At 37.1% G+C, this 20,914-nt stretch overlaps 1 protein-coding gene across 2 annotated transcripts in view; it reads right to left on the bottom strand.

Annotated features, from left to right (window-relative positions):
• EIF4B (eukaryotic translation initiation factor 4B) overlaps positions 1-20,914 on the bottom strand; it is a 28,047-nt gene that overhangs the window by 4,706 nt on the left and 2,427 nt on the right. For both annotated transcript variants that reach the window (XM_090273231.1, XM_090273232.1), the window contains exons 2-9: positions 14,351-14,488; positions 12,553-12,761; positions 10,576-10,692; positions 8,450-8,504; positions 7,666-7,800; positions 4,694-4,831; positions 4,413-4,586; positions 1,127-1,355 (exon numbers count right to left, since the gene is read on the bottom strand). In XM_090273231.1, coding sequence (XP_090129357.1) covers positions 1,127-1,355; positions 4,413-4,586; positions 4,694-4,831; positions 7,666-7,800; positions 8,450-8,504; positions 10,576-10,692; positions 12,553-12,761; positions 14,351-14,488 — 1,195 coding nt within the window. The remainder of the gene's footprint in view (positions 1-1,126; positions 1,356-4,412; positions 4,587-4,693; positions 4,832-7,665; positions 7,801-8,449; positions 8,505-10,575; positions 10,693-12,552; positions 12,762-14,350; positions 14,489-20,914) is intronic.

Below are 20,914 nucleotides of genomic sequence, written 5' to 3'. Positions count from 1 at the left end.
AACAAACAAACAAACAAACAAACAAACATTATGTCCAGCTCTGTGAAGGCCACCTTGGGCCCACGCTGACCCCTCAAGAACCACCACTTATTAATATTTTATCACACCTGCTCTATCTATGCGCAGGTGTGTGCATCCCTCTCTCTTCCTCAGCCATTTGAAAGCTGCACACATTAAGACACTTTGGCTCCACCCTGGCTGGTGTAGCTGAGTGGACTGAATGCCAGCCTGCAAACCAAAGGGTCGCTGGTTCGATTCTCAGTCAGGGCACATGCCTGGGTTGCAGGCCAGGTCCCCATTTGGGGACATGCAAGAGGCAACCACACACTGGTATTTCTCTCCCCCTCTCCCTCCCTCTCTAAAAAATAAATAAAACCTTAAAAAAAAAAAAAAAAGGACAACACTTTGGTTCTATTTACTTCAGCAAGCATCAGCTAGGGTTCAGACCATCCCCCTAATAATCTACAAACTTACTGGTAACACAATTCTGCAAGTCATTCAAAACTAGACCTAGTTTTCCAGAACACTGTTATAGGAGATTTCTACTCTATTAGAGCGAATGTCACTTTTAGTAATAAATATTCTGTAATGACTCTTAGGATCCTGAAGTAACACTTGATAGTACAACCAACATACACACAAGTAAAAATAAATGAAAAATAGTTCACAGCCCACACTTACATAAGTGAAAACATTTTCTCTCTACTTTATTCCTAGTAAATTGAAAATATCTAAATCCACTCACCTCACCATGGTGTGGTTTTACTTTATATAATAAAGCAGGGTTTGCAAAGTCTTCTTAAAGGCCCAGATATATCTTTATTTATAAAGATAGGCCCAGATCACAATTTGCTGAGTCCTGTATTTAAGTGCCACCAATTTATACTGGTTGCAGGTTCAACCAAGTAGGCCTTTTAAAAATTGTAGGATAGGAAATGACTTTTAATAGGGCTAAACTGTCCATATACTACAGACCACGTGGCAACCCCAGCCTATGTACACTGAATGCTGAAAAATGACAACCAGTATCACCCACACAAATTTCCCAAGTGTCCTGTGGGAATGCAATGCCCCAATTTAGAACTACTGGATTCAAAGATGGGAAATGCATTGAAGATAACCTCACCTCTCCCGAGGTCGCCGTTCTAGTTTTGGCTCATCCAGCTGCCGCTGCAATTTCTCTTGTTCCTTCTGCAGCCGCTCTTCTACTTCTCGTTCTCTAGCAGCCGTGTCAACAGGCTTTGCCCCTCCAAAGATAGAGGCTGCTCGACTGGACTGGGAGGTGCTAGCAGAGGAATCATCTTCCTTAGGAGTGCTCCGAGGCTTTAGATTCAGTTTGGGTCTTTGGGGGGGACCTAAGTTAAATAAAACTCTAAGTAATAGGTTTTCAAAATCAGAAGCTGATGGTTGAAAGCCAGATTCCCAAGCAGCTCCTTAGATGGGATTCAGATTAGTGGCCTGGGCAATTTAGCAGAGATGGTAAGAAGGGAGATTAGAAAATGGGTGGTTTAAATAACCAAGTCTAATCAATCTTTCCACCACTACATACATGATGCATTACCAGACTAAGGGAAAGACCAAAAATGGTAACAATTTACATGGTAAACCAATCATTTATCATGATGACTATTATCGGGGAAGAAATTCTCAACTACAATAAACTACTGGATGAAAGTATCTTGCTAAAAAATGTGGTCTGGGAGATGGACGACATCAGTAGGTTAAGAGCTTGTAACAATATCATAGGGCAGATTCTAGTCTTCTATGTGTAACTCTGTATAAGTTTGACAGTGCTTCATATGGCAACGCATGCAACACTGAACATCTGAATATCAACTCTAGGGGAGTTTGATTTCTTCCTGGATTCAAGTTGACAGCATATTTCAAGATAAACTTGAATGTTTCAAGGAAACTGTGTTTCTCAAATTCAGTGTTTATCATAAATGTTCCAGACATACAAAAGACACAGAAAGTAGAGAAAGCCTGCGTGTACCAACCACCTGGCTGAAGTAGTAAAACACTATGAAAACAACTGAAGCCTGAGCCTCTGATGACACGCCTAGCTGCCCTGTCTTCTCATAACCACAAAGCTGAACTTGGTATTTATCATTCCCATACACATCTTTACACTTACCAATAGTTAAAATTTGTATTATTGAAGTAACTCTTACTGCTCTGCTCCCTTTAACTTCCATTTATTTATCTACTCAACAAGTCACTTCTGCACCTATATTTCAGAAACCTTGCTAAGGGAAGAATTCAATGCTCGGAAAGTTTTCAGTTTCTGTCAGCAAGAGGCCCGATGTGGTGGGAGGATCAAAGTTAAAAAGAATACAGTATGCTAAGGTCTACAAAACAGATTTATTCATATGAAAAATTGTAAGACTGGGATGGCGTTTGAGGGAGCCTGTGAAGCCTTCCAAGTTCTAAAACCTGAGTCTTGAACACTCAGTCAGCATCCACCTAACAGGACAGATGTGGAAGGGATGGGAGACAGAACTGAAGAGGTCAACTGTAGGCAGAACAGTGAAGGTACTTAGATATCAGAGGTACAGACAAGGAGGTACCTTTCAGACCATGGTGAAACTAGGAAGGTTTTATTTTAAATTTTTAATCCTCACCCAAGGACGTTTTTTTCATTGCTTTTGAGAGAAACATCAATTGGTTGCCTCCCATATGCATCTGAACCAGGGATCTTATACGCCTGAACCAGGGATCAAACCCACAACCTAGGTACGTGCCCTGACTGGGAATTGAATGTGCAACCCTTCAGTTATGGGATGATGCTCCAACCGGCTGAGTAACACCAGCCAGGACTGGGACTAGGAAGGTTTTTAAAAGAGGGAGAACAATTTAATTAGATCTTGTTCCGCAAAGACAATTTGGGCCAGTGTGAAGAATGAAGCGAGGCAGGGAAATCTGTTAGTAATGTGGGTATAGCAATGAAATCTGAACAAAGGCAGTGGCAGTTACTTGGGAGACAGGGGGGCAGGTCAGAGAGGGTGGAGGGGGTAAAGTCACCAGGGAAAAAAATCAGGTGTACAGTTATTGCGGGAGGAAAAAAATGGCTTGAGAAAAACAGGTCAGAAGTCACAGAGAACCTGAGGCCCACATATGAACCTTCACTTTTCTCACTAGTAAAGTGAAGATGATAATTGCACCTATCTATACCAGATTGAATTCTTAGAATTCTGTAATATTTGTATGAGAATTCAGCTCATTGCTGATGCAGAGTAAATGCTCAACAAATGTCACTATTGTTTCTACGTTTCTTGCATGGAAACATAACAGAAACGTTTTTAAGAATAAATTAAAAGTTTTGTAGAAAAGACTGAAAATGTTATTTTTGTTTTGTGGTTTTGTTTGAGGGAGGAAAAACTTTACTCAAGTGGAATTTCATATCTCTCTGATGACTTTTGTCACCCCACTACATTTTATTAGTTGTCCAGGTCTACCTTCATTATTTGGGGGATTGCTGGCAATGATGTATATAAAGTGCTTGGCACCAAGTCAGGGCTGACAAAGGGATGTTAAAAGGTTAGGGTTGCTCCTAAAAATAAGGAGAAAAATTCTTGGTCAGATATCTTACTTTTTTGATGATATCACTAAAGATAGAACACAAATGGTGGCCATTTAGTAATATTTTTTGAGGGGTCAGATTTATAACACAAAGTTTTATATAAATGTTATAAATTAGGAATATAATTTTAGAACAGGTACACTAACATCTCACCATTTATTAATAAATATAATTACTATGATAATTAATAATGGCCTTCAAATCAGCGACACTTGGTTTTTAAACCCATACTCCCAATTACTGGCTATGAGACTGCATTACTGCCTTCATTAGAAAGACGGGGCCCTAGCTGGTGTGGCTCAGTGGATTGAGTGCCAGCCAACGAATCAAAGGGTTGCCGGTTCGATTCTCAGTCAGGACATATGCCTGGGTTTCAGGCAAGGTGCCCAGCTGGGGGCATGCGAGAGACAAAGATGTTTCTCACATCTGTGTTTCTCTCCCTCTCTTTCTTTCTCACTTCCCCCCCTCTCCAAAACTAAATAAAATCTTTAAAAATAAAAAATAAAAATGAAAGATGGGACTAACACCATCTAATTAAGTGTAGTTTATTAAATGAGATCACACCATAAAAATATCTGACAATGTTTTTTTCCCTTTACTACTTTGTTTCCTCAATAAATTTTAACTGAGAAGTCTATATGCTACAACTAGACTTTGCTTTATTTCTATTACGTCATCTGTATCCAATGCTCTTTCCATTATGCTCTGCTGCATCTTTTAAAATGTGTAAATTCTGTTGGTGCCCACTTACAGGGTTCGAACATAACTGAGAAATTTCTAATCAGTTTGTTCAGTGGTCTGCCCCATCAAGCAAGCAAAAGAAAATGATTACCTCTATCATCACGCCTGTAATCATCCCGAGAGTAATCATCTCTGGAGCTCCATGACCGATCATCACGCCTGTCATATCTGTCCTCATAGCGGTCCCCTCCTCCTCTGTAGTCATCATCCCTACGGTATCCACTACCAAATGCTCTTCTGCCACTGCCTACCCTGGAATCATAGCCTGTAAATAAATACACCCCAAACTGTGATCACCACACTGGAGGGAAAAAATGCAAGAAAGAAATTCTTAAAAGAAAGCAGTTTAATTTAATGGTGTTTTATAATGACCTCTATCGTAGTCTCTGCTGCCTCTGTCATCATAACGATCCCGGCCACCATATCGATCCATATCCCGACGTGGGCCATCACGGTAACTGTCCCGATAACCATCACGGTATCGGTCTGAATCGTAACGATCTCGGTACTCTAGAGGGAAGAGAGACAGGTAACATTATGTCTTTTTCTTTTTGACACTAAAGAAACATGATAGCCCATTAGGTCAATTTGGTTTTGTAAGTTCGTATTAGCTGCTGTGTCCATTTCTGTAAAAATAAGTTACATTTTTGGAAGAATTTGTATGGCATTAAAGTACTCTTGGTATTTATTTAACAATTTAGAAGGAAGTTAGGAGAAAAAAATATATCCTATAATAAATTTCCAGGATTAAAGATTGATATTAAAACATTAGAATAAAATAGTTGGAATCTTCTATCCTTGATTCCAAAGAATCAATCAGGGACCACGTAAAAAGTTTAGCATAAAAATCAATACACATCACAAGTCAGTGGCAAAGAAAATAAGAAAAATATGTGCATCATATGACAATGGATCAAAACAGGACCATTGTCTTACTTAAGTAACGGAAACTAAAATTAATAGGACATCATATTCCATTACCAAAATGGCAAAGATTAAAATAAATGATACATCCTGTATCGGCAAAGTTTAGAGAAAGTCAATTCCTACACTGTTGATGTGTTTAATTAAAAATAGTACAATCACTCTGAAAGTTGTTTCAGAATTGTATATTAAATTAAGTATACTCTCTGGGCCAACGATTTCTAGGAATGTTTCCTGAGCAAATAATGGGACACATATACCAGGAGGTTCACTGCAATGTTTTTCTCTTAAGATTAAATTAGGGGGCACTCATAAAAAGCAACCATTAAAAATAATAAGAAATGTAATCACTAAATGGGTTCACAACATATTATTACACACATACCTGAATATCAATGTCAGAAGCCTCTAAGTGCCAGAAATTTGTATCAAGAAGGGTAGAGCTCAGGTGGCAAACTAGATAGTATAACTCATTTATAAAAAAGGTTATGGCTATTTAGCTTCAGCTGACTTGCTAGATCTTCCAATTTTCTGAAAGGAGTTGGGAACCCAGATGTATGTGCTCTGACCAGGAATTGAACCTGTGAACTCCTGGTTTACAGGATGAGGCTTCAACCAACTAAGCCACATTGGCCAAGGTGAAACTTAAAACATTTCAGTTCAATAATTGATGCATGCAGGCCAAAGAGGGATCTAATTTTATGACTGTTTCCTTTTAAACAATGACTTCATTTTGCAAGAGCATCATTTTGTCTATGTGAACAGACATTTCGTTGTAAGTTTAAATTTTGTAAATTAAAAGGTATGCTAATGTTAGTAAAACAGCTGTATACAGAAGAGAATCAGAAACGAAATTAAAAAACCAAACATACAAAAAAATCTGCCATGTGTTTATTTTGAAATATGTTTTTAATTTCTGGAGAGGCAGTGAACTCTATACTTAATTTTATTTAGATATATTAAAAGGATTATAAGCTTGTACTCACTAAGAAAACAGGGACCCATAGTGAAGAAAAGCACATTAGTATACTGTTACCAAGACAGCCAGGAAATATACAAGTTTTTCCTGAGATTTTACAGTATTATTTAGTATAATACTCCCCCGTCCAGCCCTCAAAGTGTCTTTTATGGGACAAATGCTTGGTGACTTCTTGGTATAGTCTGGGATCTAGATTAACATGCTGACAGAGCTGACTTTGGGGCCATAACCTAGTTTTACAAACTTGGCAGGTTTGGATAACAGCACACTCAGCTTTCTTGGTATCCACCCTACTTGCTCTAAATTCAAAGTTTGAGGTGAGAAAATAGCCATGGACCTTGATTCAAAATAGGACCCTTGTCTTGCATGTCTGTCTTTTCTTTCAAGAGTCATTTCTACTTGTTAACAATAGAACCTTTTGCATAAATGCTAAATAAAGTACTTTAGGTAGTTCTCTCCAAGGCTTTGTTGAGTCACAAAGACTTGATGGTACAGTCAAATAGAAACTTAATTTAAAAGCAGAGTATTACAGATATAGCTAAAGGACTCCATCCACAATCATAAGGGTAAATTACCATGTATACATTTTTACAACTTATGTATTAATACTATCTAGTGTTTTCAAATTTGTACATTTTGCTCCCTCCTCAATAGGTTTTGATTTTTATCCCTGTTGTTACATGTATGTTATGCTATAAAGTAATCCATGATATGGACAAACCACTACTTAAGTCATGTCTTTGCTAAACAGTAGGTTCTTTCTGTTTTAAAAATACAAAGTGTTAAGTATTTCTTCATGTATTTTAATAAAGTTGCATAAATTTCTCCATAAGTGTTTTACAAAGCTTTTGTTGGATTTAGGTGGTATGTGAAGTTGTAATTCACCCAGCTCCCATCCCATGACATTCTTTATTCTCCTTCTCTAAATTATCTTTTATTTACAGATTGTGTCTCTTCCCCATTATAGACAATGTGGAGTGAGGACAGGATTTCTGTCTGTTTTGTTCAGTGGACTATCCTGAACTTAAAACAGTATCAAGCAAATGGCAGACATTTAGTATTTTTGAAGTGAATGAATTTTGTTATTTTAAAAGGTATCTTTAAAACTTTACATTTTGACTGTTTGCTGCTAGCAATGCAACCAATATTTGTAAAGCAGGTTCTCCAATGATATAGGAACTTAACTCTTGTTTCTATCTATTAGCCCATGGTAAAACTGGTTTAATTATATGCTGTTTCACTTACAAGTTGCAGAACCTATTGATGACATTACATGAGGACTTATTACATACCACTTTTAACCCATCAATCTTGCTGAACTCTTGTTTATGTAAGCACTTTACTTTGTAGAATCTGTTGGATTTCTTCATAAACAGTTGTCTCCAAAATAAAGAGAAAGGAATACAGAAAAAAAACTTAATAAAACTAAAAATGAACTCACTGTCTCCAAAGCTATCATCACCTCTTCTAGATGGGTAGTCATCAAAGCTGTCTGTGGCAGGACGGGCCCTCCAGTCTGTATCTGTTTTGTCAGAATCCCGATTTCTATCTCGGCCAAAAGAACGATCATCCCTGTCTACAGATATATAAAATTAAACAAAACCCACAAGTAAGTTCACAAAAACATTTGCTCAATATTTTTTGCATGCACAGAACTCCCCTCAATTTACTGTATTTCTTGCTCATACCACAGCACAGTCATGAAGTTACCTCAGACCCCTTAAGTGTACTCGCCAACTCAACTGAGTGATGTATTTCCTCAATTTACTCCTATTGGCTTAATGCTTATCTGCCTCAACTACTGTATAGGAGGAACCCTGATATATACATAAATTAGCCCACTTTTGGGTCCAATGTGCTGCTGGGTACCTAATCTATTTATTACATATTTAACACTCACCTTCGTCAATCAGGGTTTCTCAATCTCAACACTAACATTCTGAACTAGATAATTCTTTGTTTTAGGGGGTTGTCCTATGCATTATAAATCAGTCCCTGGATTCTATTATATGTCAGTAGCACTCTCCACAGCTGTGACAACCCAAAATATCTCCAACATCAACCAATGTTCCCTAGGGGCAAAGTAATCCTCAGTTAAGAAAAACTGCTCTAGATTAAGGTAGGGCTACCACTATCTACCTCTATTAATGTTTTCTGGGAAAGGGTACCTCTGGCTTTCTCATCCTAGGACAGTAGCAAAACAGGTGAACTATCATCTTTCTTACCTTTATCCTGGGCTTGATCAGCAACGTCCACTCGAATTCTCCTGTTACCTAGAGACTGAGAGCATAGGACCATATTAACCAACCTTTTGCCCCATTATGCACAAATCTCATGAGTGACCTTGAACATCTGGGCATAGCAGAAGCACTGGGGGAAGGAAGATAAAGGAAAAACACTGTAATCTAGCCAACACTCTAATTTGTTGGCTAAAGAATCCTTTATAAAGACTTGAAAACTGAAATAATTGCTTAGAATTAACAAAGTTGGGTTTAAATGATGCCAGGTCAATTAACTTACTATTTTTACAAAGCAAAATTTCACGGAATAGAGTTTACTTTTTAACTATCAAAGGCAATTTAATAATATCAAGTGTGATAAATTAAAAACAATTTCCAGACAACTAGCTAAATAAAAGGCACATTTGGGTCCAGAGTAATTATTCATTCAAGCATTTAGAGCCCTTATTATGTATCACAAAGTTGCTGAAAGCGTGGTCTCTGTATAATCTCAAATTCTTTCATTTAATGTTATTACCTTTGGGTAAATCAGTTCCTCCAGGATACCCTCTGATTTCCCTTTCCCACATAATTATTTATATACTTTGAACCCAATTAATTCTACTGATGATTTTCCTCATTTCACAGTAGAATCTACAGTTGAAGAAGGATAACAGTGAATTTTAATTAAAAACACCCAGAATTATATTAAATATCATTATAATAAAATCTCTAAATACACAGCATCTCCTAAATCTGGACCATGACAACATTTTAAAAATTAATCCAGAAAAATTCAGGTAGTAATAGTAATAGTTATTCTTAAAAAAACAAAAACAAAAAAACAAGATTTATTTATTGATTTTAGAGAAGGGAGAAAGAACGAGAAATACTGATTTGTTGTTCCACTTGTTCATGCATTCATTGGTTGATTTTTGCATGTTCCCTGCCCTGGGATCAAACCCGCAAACTTGGTGTATCATGACAATGCTCTAACCAACTGAACTACTCGCCCAAGACTGTATGCTATTCTTTTCTTAAACCCAGATTGAGAATTTTAAAATTAGCAATGTTAATAAAATCTAAAAATGACCCAAGAAGAAATACTTTGGAATTTCAGCTTTTCATATATTTAATTAAATATGTGCATTTTAAATTTCTAACTAATATTTACTTCAGATTATCAAGGTGGTACTCAATTATGAGACAGGAATAATATTTTAAGAGGTGTTGATTTTAATCATGTCAAATGGCAGATCTGGACCATAGAACTATGGCAGAAATGGCACCAGAAATTCCCTTCTCAACAGTGAGGGGTTTCTGGAATTAGAAGAGAAAAAACAAAACAAGCCCTTTTTTCTTCCCGGATATAATTAGCTTGATTTCTAAAGTTACTAGAGGTAAAAAAGCAGTTCCTAGATTCAAAACTTCCACTACTAAAAGGTAAATAAATGCTTCACTATTCTGTTTGGGCTAACCTAAGAACAGCACAAATCATATTATAACTGTATTACAATTAAGATTTATTCTCCATTTCCCCCTCATGTATTAACAGCTGAATCTCCTCTTCCTATAGGACCTCTAATGTGTCTGGAAAGAAAAACATCTATGGGCAATGCTAAAAAAGCAGAAGGACTAAGTGTTTATTGTCATTCTCCTATAAAAGATTCCTAGGAACATGTATTTATTACAAATGACATCTGAGTGAGAAATGTTTCTAAACCCTCTTAAAATTATAAACACATCATTACTTCTCTGACATAATGCCTCTTAATACTAACCTGATTGACACGATTTTTCTATTTGGCTTGATCTGGTCAGATTATTTTGAAAAAGGAAACCCACGACAGCTGAGGCAAGGCTGTGAGTGAACGAATGTAAGATTCTATTAAAAGATTTGGTGTGGGTGGATTTCTTCCACAATTTTCCTCCTAAGTACCTCCCTGAATTATTGGGGCCTGTTGAGCTTGCTGAAGTGAGGTGTGACTTTTAAGTGTTACATTGTTAAATAACCCAGGCTGTTCTTTGTAGATATGCTAGTAACCTTTGAAATATAGCTGACCTAACTTCAAAAACATCAGTTTGATGAACACCAGATTTATCTGTTCCCACCCCTCAAACTCCCTCTTTACCTCTTCGTTGAGGCTCAGGGCATTGAACAAGGAATCCAGGTCCTCAAACTCAGCATAACCAAAACCTTTCAACCTTTCTGGATTGCTGGGTTCACGAGGTAAACGCACTGCACTGATCTGAAGGAGAAAAAAAAAAAAAAGTTTCCCAGTTCAATGTTCTTTTGTCTCCTTTTTTTGACCACAATACACACAATACATTTCTTTGAATACATAAGAACCTGGTTGTCTTCAAGCAGAAAACTGGTGCAAAGGGACAGAAGACAGACTTCACTGAATGCTCTATCAAACCTTTTTAATTTGAATATGAACTTACCCCTTAAAGACAACAGTTTGGTCAAATCAAACACTGGACTGTAAACCCTCTCACCCCTACCTACCACTGCTGAATTCTGAGGTGGAAAACCACTGAATTTTTACTTTTTGAGGCACAGGAAAGAAACTCACACTAACCTGGTTTTAATTTGAGATAAACTTGCGCTTTCTAATTATAAATGCAGGATTCTTTCCTGTAAAGTTTCACAAAACATTCCTGGTACGAATTTTTATTTATTAATTATTTATAACATGTTATGCACTCTTCATGTCCAATTTTAAGGCTGTTTTCAAATACTTTTGACTATTTTCTTGCCACCTTTCTGTCATCCACATCTCTTTTCCTTACCCCTTTGATTTACTATATTCAAGTTTATCTTCTGGATCACTGAGTTGATACTTTATTCTGGCTCCTGAGATGAGATTTTGTTACAGTCTGTTTTAAATTCTAGTTTAATTCAACTCATGAGACAGTAGAAAAAGGAACACAACATAAAAGGGGGAAGTAGCTAAAGACCAGTTCAGTTCTAGAGCAGACCAGAGATTTTATTCCATATTCTATAGCAAGAGGCCACTAGAGAGAAATAAAACACAGGCCAGCCTTCTAGTTGGTCAACATAATTGAAGAGAGAGGGAAGTTCATAGGTAGCAGTAAAAAACAATCACATCAGAAAAACCAACTACAGAAGCTGATGGTCCACTGCGGAGAACAGTATCTATGAGCGGAGTCAGATGAAGAGTGAAAAGGGGACCAGATTCTTAGAAGACACTTTTTAATGTCTTCTCATTGGCAGACTGGAGAAAAACCTAACAGAACAGAAAACTGTTACTCATTGTTACATTTTTTTAAAGTGCTAAGTACTTTTTAATTCAAGTTTTAAAAAAGAACTGAGCACCTCTCTCTATACTCTTGTAACAGAGAGTTACAAGCATTTTGAAACATACCTTTGGAATACTACTCAGCCATAAGGAGATAAAATACTGCCATTTGCGACAACACGGATGGACCTTGAGAGTATTATACTAAGTGAAAGTCAGTAAGAAAAAGCTAAGAACCTCATGATTTCACTCATATGTGGGATATAAAACTGAAACTCATAGACGCAGACAACAGTATGGTGGTTACCAGAGGAAGGGGGAGGGGGGGAGCGGATAGTAAAGGCAGCCAAATATATGGTGTTGGAAGATGACTGGACTTTGTAATATGCAAACCACATATCATGGAAATGTATACTTGACACCTATATATACATTATTAACCAATGTCAACCCAATATATTTAATAAAAACTACACATTTGCTCTGTTAAATGTATTCTTATAAAATATTAATAAGTAATTTTGATATAAACCTGAATGAATGTTATTAACAGAATGGCTGAATTCAGAGAAACTTACTTTCTACCTTTAAGTTTCTTAACAAAAATGGGTATAGGTTTGAGAGACTGTATCAATAAGGTACTGTTAATTTTGCTAAGATTGTTCGATTGGTGCTGGATGAGAACATTCTCAGCCAGAGCCTAAAATACTGTTTTAATTATGCATCTGTGTTTCTTCCAAGTCTAGACAAAACTTAGAATCTTTCTCAACATAGAAAATCTGAGACAGTCACTAACAATATGCTACCCTCTATATCCAGTTAATTGCTTAAAACCTTTAGACTTACATTTAATCCTCTAAAGAATTCCTTAATGGAGTCTTCTGTCACATCATAGGGCAGATTTCCAAGAAAAGCAGTGTAGGGTGGCGATTTGGGAAGACGGCTCCTGTCAATATTGGGTTCCCGAGCAGCCCGTGGAGCAGTGGGTAGGATGGAACGGTCAATTGGAGGTGCCCTATACACATCATCATCATTACTGTGCCAAGTGGTTGAAACTAGGATAGAAAGAAGTGGACATAAATTAGAGGAAACTACCCTGGCTGGCTGGCTGGTGTGGCTCGGTAGATTGAACGCTAGCCTGCAAATCAAAGGGTCACTGGTTCAATTCCCAGTCAGGGCACATGCCTGGGTTGCAGGCCATGTCCCCAGTTGTGGGGGGTGCAAGAGGCAACCACATATTGATATTTCTCTCCTTCTCTTTCTCCCTCTCTCTAAAAATAAACAAAATCTTAAAACAAACAAACAAATAAATAAAATCTTTAAAAACAATTTAGAGGAAACTTTCCCCCACTGCCATTGTAGAACAGGAGGACCCACGCTAAGGGCAAGTATTAAATAAGGTAAGCCAGGAAAGAAATAGGCAATGTTAGAATCCGAATAGCAATGCAAAAAGACTCAGTCTCTTTGTCTCTTAAGTATTTCAAGGCCTTTCAGGGTCTAGGCTTTTGTTAACAAAATCATGATGACTCTTATTCCTTATGTAGTAAAAGAAACAAAACAAAACAAAAACAGAGAGAGGAAATATCAACTATTTATGGAATATTACTAATGTGCCAGGTACTTCATGTTCATTATATCCCACTATATCTTTTAAACAATCCCATGAGGCTGTTCCCCATTCTACAGAGAAGGAAATTCTGATTTCAGGAAGGCCCAGTAACTTGCTCAAGGTCACACACCGTAGAGCACTACATGGTAATCTTGTTAGCTAGGATTCCAACTTGGGACCCCCTTACTCCAATGTATATAACCACTACAAACAGCTCTCATTATCACCTTTCAGCTGAAGAAGTGTTTTCTCCATGGTTTATGCCTCTATTATTTAAAAAATAAAAAGAGATCGATTCCATCCCTATAGAACTGCACATGAATTTGCACACCAGGTGTTATTAACACTTATGGAAAGTACAATCTATGTGAATTTTATTATGAAAATAGGTTACAAAAGAAAAAATAATTCTTCAGTCTACAATGAAAGCTTTTAGGAAAAAAATGATGGGTAATCTGATTTATGTCATATCCAATGATTATACACAGTCCCTGCCTGTTCTTGGCTATTCCTTGAAGGTATAGAACTTCTCCAAATGATACCCCCAATGACTCTTCTGTATTTTTCCACCATAATTACTAGTCCTATTCCCTTTTCTGAAACCACTTTTATTTACCCAGGGACAGCATGACTTCATAGTAATGACTCCTAGAATAAATTATTCCTTGACTCTAAGTATAAACAACTTATAGATTACATTGCGATATCATTTTAAGAGGACATAATGGAATTTTAGACCCAAAAGGCAATAATCTAGTCCTCACTTTTCAAATGAAGAATGAGACTTAAAAAGGACAGTACTTTGAGAAAAATCTGTTAATAGAAGAGCCAGAACTAGCTCTCTTCAATCACCACTTTAGTCCCTATCACAAACTCTTTAAGCCTAAACCTAAAATTCCTTAAAATACATAAACATAAGATTTTAGCTTCTACAAAATGAATAAGTTCCTTTAAAAAAATGTTAACTACTACTATGGAGTAGGTTTTGTCTAAAGGATAATGCAAATTCCAAGCATGAAGGGAAATAACAATTACCATCTCCTTCCAAGTCGTCTGTTTCATCAGCCCAGCTGACTGGTTTGGGGACATAGGTGCTTCCTCCACCAGTCCCTCCATCCTCAGCCAGGAAGTCTGTTAGGGAGATAGTCTTCCCCTTCTTATTCTTCTTTTTTGCTGTTTTAAAAAGGTGAGAAAGATTATTCATCAATACTTGGGTATTTACAGGGTTGTACATTGCAGTATTGTTAAATATATTTATAAAGAAAGCAACATAAAGGCCCATCAAAGGATTAGATTATGGTACATTTATATGAAGAAATACTATGCAGATATAAATTAGGAGAAAATAAAATATACTGGCACAAAAAGTCCAACAAGAAGTAAAAAAATAAAGTGGTAGAACACACTATGTAAATCCCTTTAGTTTAAATGCACATTATCCCTTCATATGAAAAAGGGTCTTGAAGATTTTCACATGTGCCTTCTGTGGAGAAAGGCTGGCGTGGGGCAACCTTCTATTTCCTACTCTATTCACTCATAGATCAACTTGAGATTTTTATTTAGCAACTAACTGCACTTAAGACAGGTTACTACATTAGTTGCTCCTGATAAATAAAACAAAATCCCTACCCCTAATATTCTGTATCGCATTTTTGAATTGTTTGATGCTTGTAAAATAATGTGAGACAGGAATCATTGCTATCAAAATTTACAGAAAAGAAAACTAAGACTCAGAGAGATTAAATGACTATTCTAAAGTTACGGAACTATTAGATGGCAGAGCTAGAATTAAACCCAGGGTTTTGGATACCAAATCTAGGGCTTTTCCCTTAAGAGCCCCACTCTCTAAGAAGCTTGTATTAGTTTTATGGCAGATTATAATAATCTTGGTAAAATGTACTCACTGTCATTTGAAAGTGTTCAAATGCTAAGATTCATACACACAGCTGGAACTCTCTGCCCTGTAGGAAAAAAATCATCTCCTTTCCCACCTTAACATCACATATGAAGATGAGATATTATACTAAAGGGAATAAATAAGAAATCCCTAAGAACCAACACATTTAAATGTTTTCCAGTTATGAAAATTTTCAAGAATCTCCAAATGACTCCCTTTTGTGGACTGACCATAGCTCTTTATCTAGTCCTCAGAACTTCTGAGATGCCACCAATCAACAGCTAATTCAAGAGAGCTGAAAGACTAACTGAAGTTTTAGAACTGGCCCCTGAGAGCAGCCAACTACATGGTAAGAAAAAAGAAAAAAGCTTTGCTGTAACAAAAATCAGTTTCATGGCTTTTATAGTCATGAGTTCCTCCTCCATGCTCCAATTCTCATCAAATTTTCAATCCAAGAGGACTAAGAATCTGTAACTTGATGCACCATTTAACTAAAAAGGGTGCTCTCTCACTTGGAATCTGTCTTTTTTTCAAAAAAACCCAACTTACAGGAAATAAAGACCTGTTTACTATGAATGTTATGAACAATCTTCTGGACACAGTAATAACTTAAAGTAATACGGTCTCAATGTGCCAACCAGATGAACTTGGCTACAATAATGCAAGGAAAAGACAGCCTTGAATATGAAGTTTCCATGTTTCTCTTAAGTGAATTAATGCTATTCATACTCCCAAAACATAATTTATGATCAACCAGGTTAAATTTTGGATCTATTCTATGCTTTCAAAGAAAGCAGTTTCACAGAGGTTTGGTACTATAGCAGTGATACTGCTCCTGGCTCATACGTAAAGGCCTATGGGAAATTTTAAAAAGCTAATTTGAATGAGACATAAAGAATACCTCTGAGGTAGAACACTTACAGCGTATGGGTTTGTTTTAGTCTTCTCCATATGCTCTAGTTTGTAAATTGTGTCTGGAACTAGTAAAATGCTAGCTAGAGACCCTTACTCTCATAGGACTTAGTATCAGCTATACCCAATTATTAACCTGTCTAGTCACTGGGACAATCAAAATAGAACTAGTGGTTAGTCCATACAATGAAGTCAATCTCAACCTAAGATTAATAAGAATTTGATTAAGGTATCCATTTCTTCTTTGTTCTATATACATATTAATACCAAAACAACAGAATCTGAAATTAACTTGCCCTTTGGTCTGATACTGGCTTAAATCAACTTTCACGATCAGGATTTCTCAACTTTCACCCGTTTACTCTTGACAAATAAGTCTCATGCTCTCCCCTTTGTTATTTGAAATTTCAAAAATAATAAACTAAATATCATGAATAAAAATCTATGTTGGATGATGACTGATTTCATTTAAAGACAGGCTAAAATTCTTTCACAAGTTCTCTAACTTACTAGGTTTCTTTAAATCTAGCAGTATTGACTCAGGCACAATATATTGTATAAATAGCAGATTTACGGGATCTAGCCTTTAAAAAGTAAAATCATAAATCATCTAAAATGGGTGCTAATGTCTGCTTCACTCTATTTTATTTCACAAACTGAAAAATGATGTTATCTAAATCCTCTATGCCCTGTATTCCTCCACTATCTAGGTCCATATTTTTAGGATTTCAACAATGTTCTCCTCTTCTTTATAAGTAAAACATTGTCTAATACTCCAGGTTTATCAATCCCTTGTCACAATTATCGAACTGGTCCAACTCTTAGTTTTCTTTAGTTGAACTGGTTAAAAATTTAAACCAAACACTTCACAAAGCCAACAAAACATGCCCTAATTTAAGACCAAACCCATATGGACTAAGGGGGGAAAAAACACAGGCCTCAAAATGTTATTAAATTCTCTAACTCTCTGCTGTCTCAATTACAATTGTAATTTATTGAATAACCACTGGGTACAGTGATCTCTCAGTATCCATGGATGATCGGTTCCAGCCCCACACCCCATGAATACCAAAATCTTCAGATGCTCAAGTCCCTTATAAAAAATGTCGTAGTATTTTAACTCATACTCCCGTATAATTTAAATAATCTCTAGATTACATATAATACTAGCCCTGGCTGGTTTAGCTCAGTGGATTGAGCGTCGGCCTGCGAGCTAAGTGTCGCTGGTTCGATCTTCCAGTCAGGGTACATCAGAGAAGGAAAACTCTGACTCCAAAAAACCTCCGCTGCCTTGCGGCATACCTCTTCAGGGGAAAGGCTAAGGGAGTAAACCTCGACAGAAAATCTGGAGCCGGAGTCCCTAAGGCGGTTTGATGTTGTGATCAACACCGGCAACTCCTGCGGCGCACCTGAACCCAAGCTGTATCGACTCCGTCTTTCCCTTGGACCCTTCAGCTGCGAAGAGAGGGGGGGTCTGCTGCATGGGCAACAGCAGACCCTCCATATTACCCTGCCCAGGCTCTGTAGCTTCAGCGTCATCGCAAGATGTCGATTCAACACGGGAGGAGACAGATACCATGTCACTCCCGAGTCGGACTGCACAGCCATTCTCGGCGGTGCAGATGGACTCTTAAGAAGCTACACCATCGTCTCTCGAGACGGACGGCTGCCGACGACGACATATAATACTCAAAATAATGTAAATAGTTAAAACGTACTTAGGGAATAATGACAAGAAAAAATGTCTGTACAGCCCTGACCGGTGTGGCTTAGTGGCCTGGGTGTTGCCCTGCAAACTGAAGGCTCGTTGGTTTGATTCCTGATTAGGACAGTGCCTGGGTTGTGGGTCAGGTCCCCTGGTTAGGTGTGTGCAGTAGACAATCAATCTATATTTCTCACGTTGATGTTTCCCTCCCTCTTCCTTCCTCCCTTCCCCTCTCTCTAAATATAAATAAATAAATCTTAAAAAAAAAAAGTGTGTACATTTGTAGTACAGATGCAACTATCACAAACCTGACTACATAATACACACCAGCAAACATAACCTTTCCCCCCTAATGTTTTCTTTTGGTCAGCAACTGATGACATCTGCCAATGTGAAACCCATTGATATACCGGACCTACTGTACTTGTGAAGCTCTTATAAATACATATAGGTTAAGTAAAAGATCTTAAAAAGAAAGCATTTTTCAAAACTAATTCTGCAAGTCCTTAAACAAGAGACAATACATTTGTAGCCTTCTTAATAAACAGGGTGTGTTATAATAGATACAAAAAGAAATACAACCAATCAACTTAACTCAGTTTCTCAATTTCTACACCACTGACATTGTGGGCTGGGTAATTCTATTGAGGGGGTTGTCCTGTGCATTGTAGGATGTTACCAGCATCTCTAGCCTCTTACTCATTAGAGGCCAGTAGGAAAGTCCCCACCCCACTGTGACAACCAAAAATGCCTCCAGACATTACCAAATGCTCCCTGGGTGAGACATCAATAAATAAAATGAGAAATAAGTCCTAGTTGCTGTGGCTCAGTAGATTGAGCGTCGGCCTATGAACCAAGTGTCGCTGGTTCGATTCCCAGTCAGGGCACGACTAGGTTGCATGCCAGGTCCCCAGTTGGGGGTGTGTGAGAGGCAACCACACAGTGATGTGTCTCTCCCTCTCTTTCTCCTTTCCCTTCTCTCTAAAAACAGATAAATAAAATAAATAAATAAATAACAAATAAAAAAGGACAAATAAAAGGAAATGTTAGCCCTACATAAAGTATACTTGCAGGAAAGTGACGGCAGTAAACCAAGTACTGTATTCAGGATTATCAGGCTGCAGTATGTAAAAAATATGCTTTATTTTTCTCAGAATGTTTTCCAGTTATTACTTCTTTGGATTGGTAATAGAAGCACGAGTCAGCAGACATTGGAGTGATAAAATCTATAGATTGGCTGCTAGTTCTAGATTTCAAAACAAAGGATCTCTTAAAAGTACTATAAGCAATAAAGCTTACTGGATATACAATGCTGCCCTAGTCCTGCGACTTTAGTATCTCTTACTTAGGAAGGGGAATTCACGTAGCTCTTAACATTCAGATGAGGCTTTGTCAAAAATTAAGTTTCTTAATTTTAGATCTTGTCAGACTAAGTTCCACTTATTTTATAGGGTTATCAACACTTCTGTTTTAGTAACTACAAGCTAAGAAAGTCAGAAAGTGTCATGAAAACCTGTATAATATCACAGCAGCAATATTCAAATAGGCAAAAAACTGGAAACAATCCAAATGTCCATTAACTGATGAACCGATAAAGTGTAGATGTCTATATAATTTGGCAATTAAGGACTGAGTTCCCATATATCCTACAATACAGATGAACCCTGAAAACATGCTAAGTGAAAGAAGCTAATAACAAAAGCCCACAAATGTTCAGAACAGGTAAAAATAAAGAAATTGTATCCTCGGCTGCAGGTGTGTGAGAGGCAACTGATTGATGAATATGTCTCACACATTAAGGTTTCTCTCCCTCTCTTCCCCTCTTTCTAAAAATAAATAAAATCTTTTAAAAAATACAAAGAACTTGTAGATTAATGTTGGCGGGAGGGGGGAGGATAAATGACTGCTAATGGATAAGGTGTTTCTTCTAGGAAACAAATCCTGCCAAATCCTCCAGAATTAAAAACTAATTAATGCTTAACAAATGTCTCCTTAAGGCAGGGGTTCTCAACCTGTGGGTCACGACCCCTTTGGGGGTCGAATGACCCTTTCACAGAGGTCGCCTGAGACCATCGGAAAACACATATATAATTACATATTGTTTTTGTGATTAATCACTATGCTTTAGTTATGGTTGGGGGTCACCACAACATGAGGAACCGTATTAAAGGGTTGAGGCACTAGGAAGGTTGAGATCCACTGCCTTGAGGAAACAATATTATATAAATGCAATCAATCCACCCAAATACCAGAATTCCTAGAACTATAGTAATTATACTGCTGTCTAGAGCCCTGATGTGAAAAGAGGTTTCATACAATGCAATATCATGATGCTGTGAGGCCTCACCTTTACTACATTTTACTTCGGCATAGTAGAGAATGAAGACTAAGTCAAGACCAATAAGCTCCACCACTTCGACCAGTGTTCAGTATACATGAACCTTTCCTCTCTGTCCAATGTCTTCATCTTCACACATCTGAGAAAAATGTCTATTGCCTTTTCCTCACCTCTCCAGACACTCAATTTGATCATTAACATTAAAAAATAAAAAATAAGCACCTCATATACATCATGCTAGCCACTACACAAAGTACTTGGAGCTTCTCTGTAACAGAAGCCATAAAAATTCAAGAATAACATCTTGCTGTGGGCATTTTTCCTACCATTAGGACCATCTAAGGTACTGACTTTGGTATGTGCACTTGTAAATGCATACACACATACTTAACTACAAAAAGCATTTGGTTAAATAAAGAACAAACCAGCCAACAAACAAACCAAACCTTTTAGTTAATTCTTTCCCCACACCATTATGAAAGAGAATTCTAGGATGTTTTGAGCTAATACCAAGTAGCAGGGTATTCTATCTCAAGCCATACATATATATATAGTATGCGAATTAGATCTCAAAACTGTTTAAAAATATGTATTTAAATAACACTACTTAGAAACATTCTTTTACTTTGACACTACTCTGTACTTGTACTTGAATATTCATGAATTTTAGTCTTGGCCTTCTGGTTCTGGGTATATTACTCCCAGAATAACACATGGTAGAGGATGGGATTTGAAAATAGATAATAT

Source organism: Furipterus horrens, unplaced genomic scaffold (genome assembly GCF_987537825.1).
Source record: "Furipterus horrens unplaced genomic scaffold, mFurHor1.1.pri manual_scaffold_4, whole genome shotgun sequence".
Taxonomy (NCBI): domain Eukaryota; kingdom Metazoa; phylum Chordata; class Mammalia; order Chiroptera; family Furipteridae; genus Furipterus; species Furipterus horrens.
The sequence above is the reverse complement of the archived record's forward strand: the minus strand, read 5'-3'. Positions and strand labels throughout refer to the sequence as shown.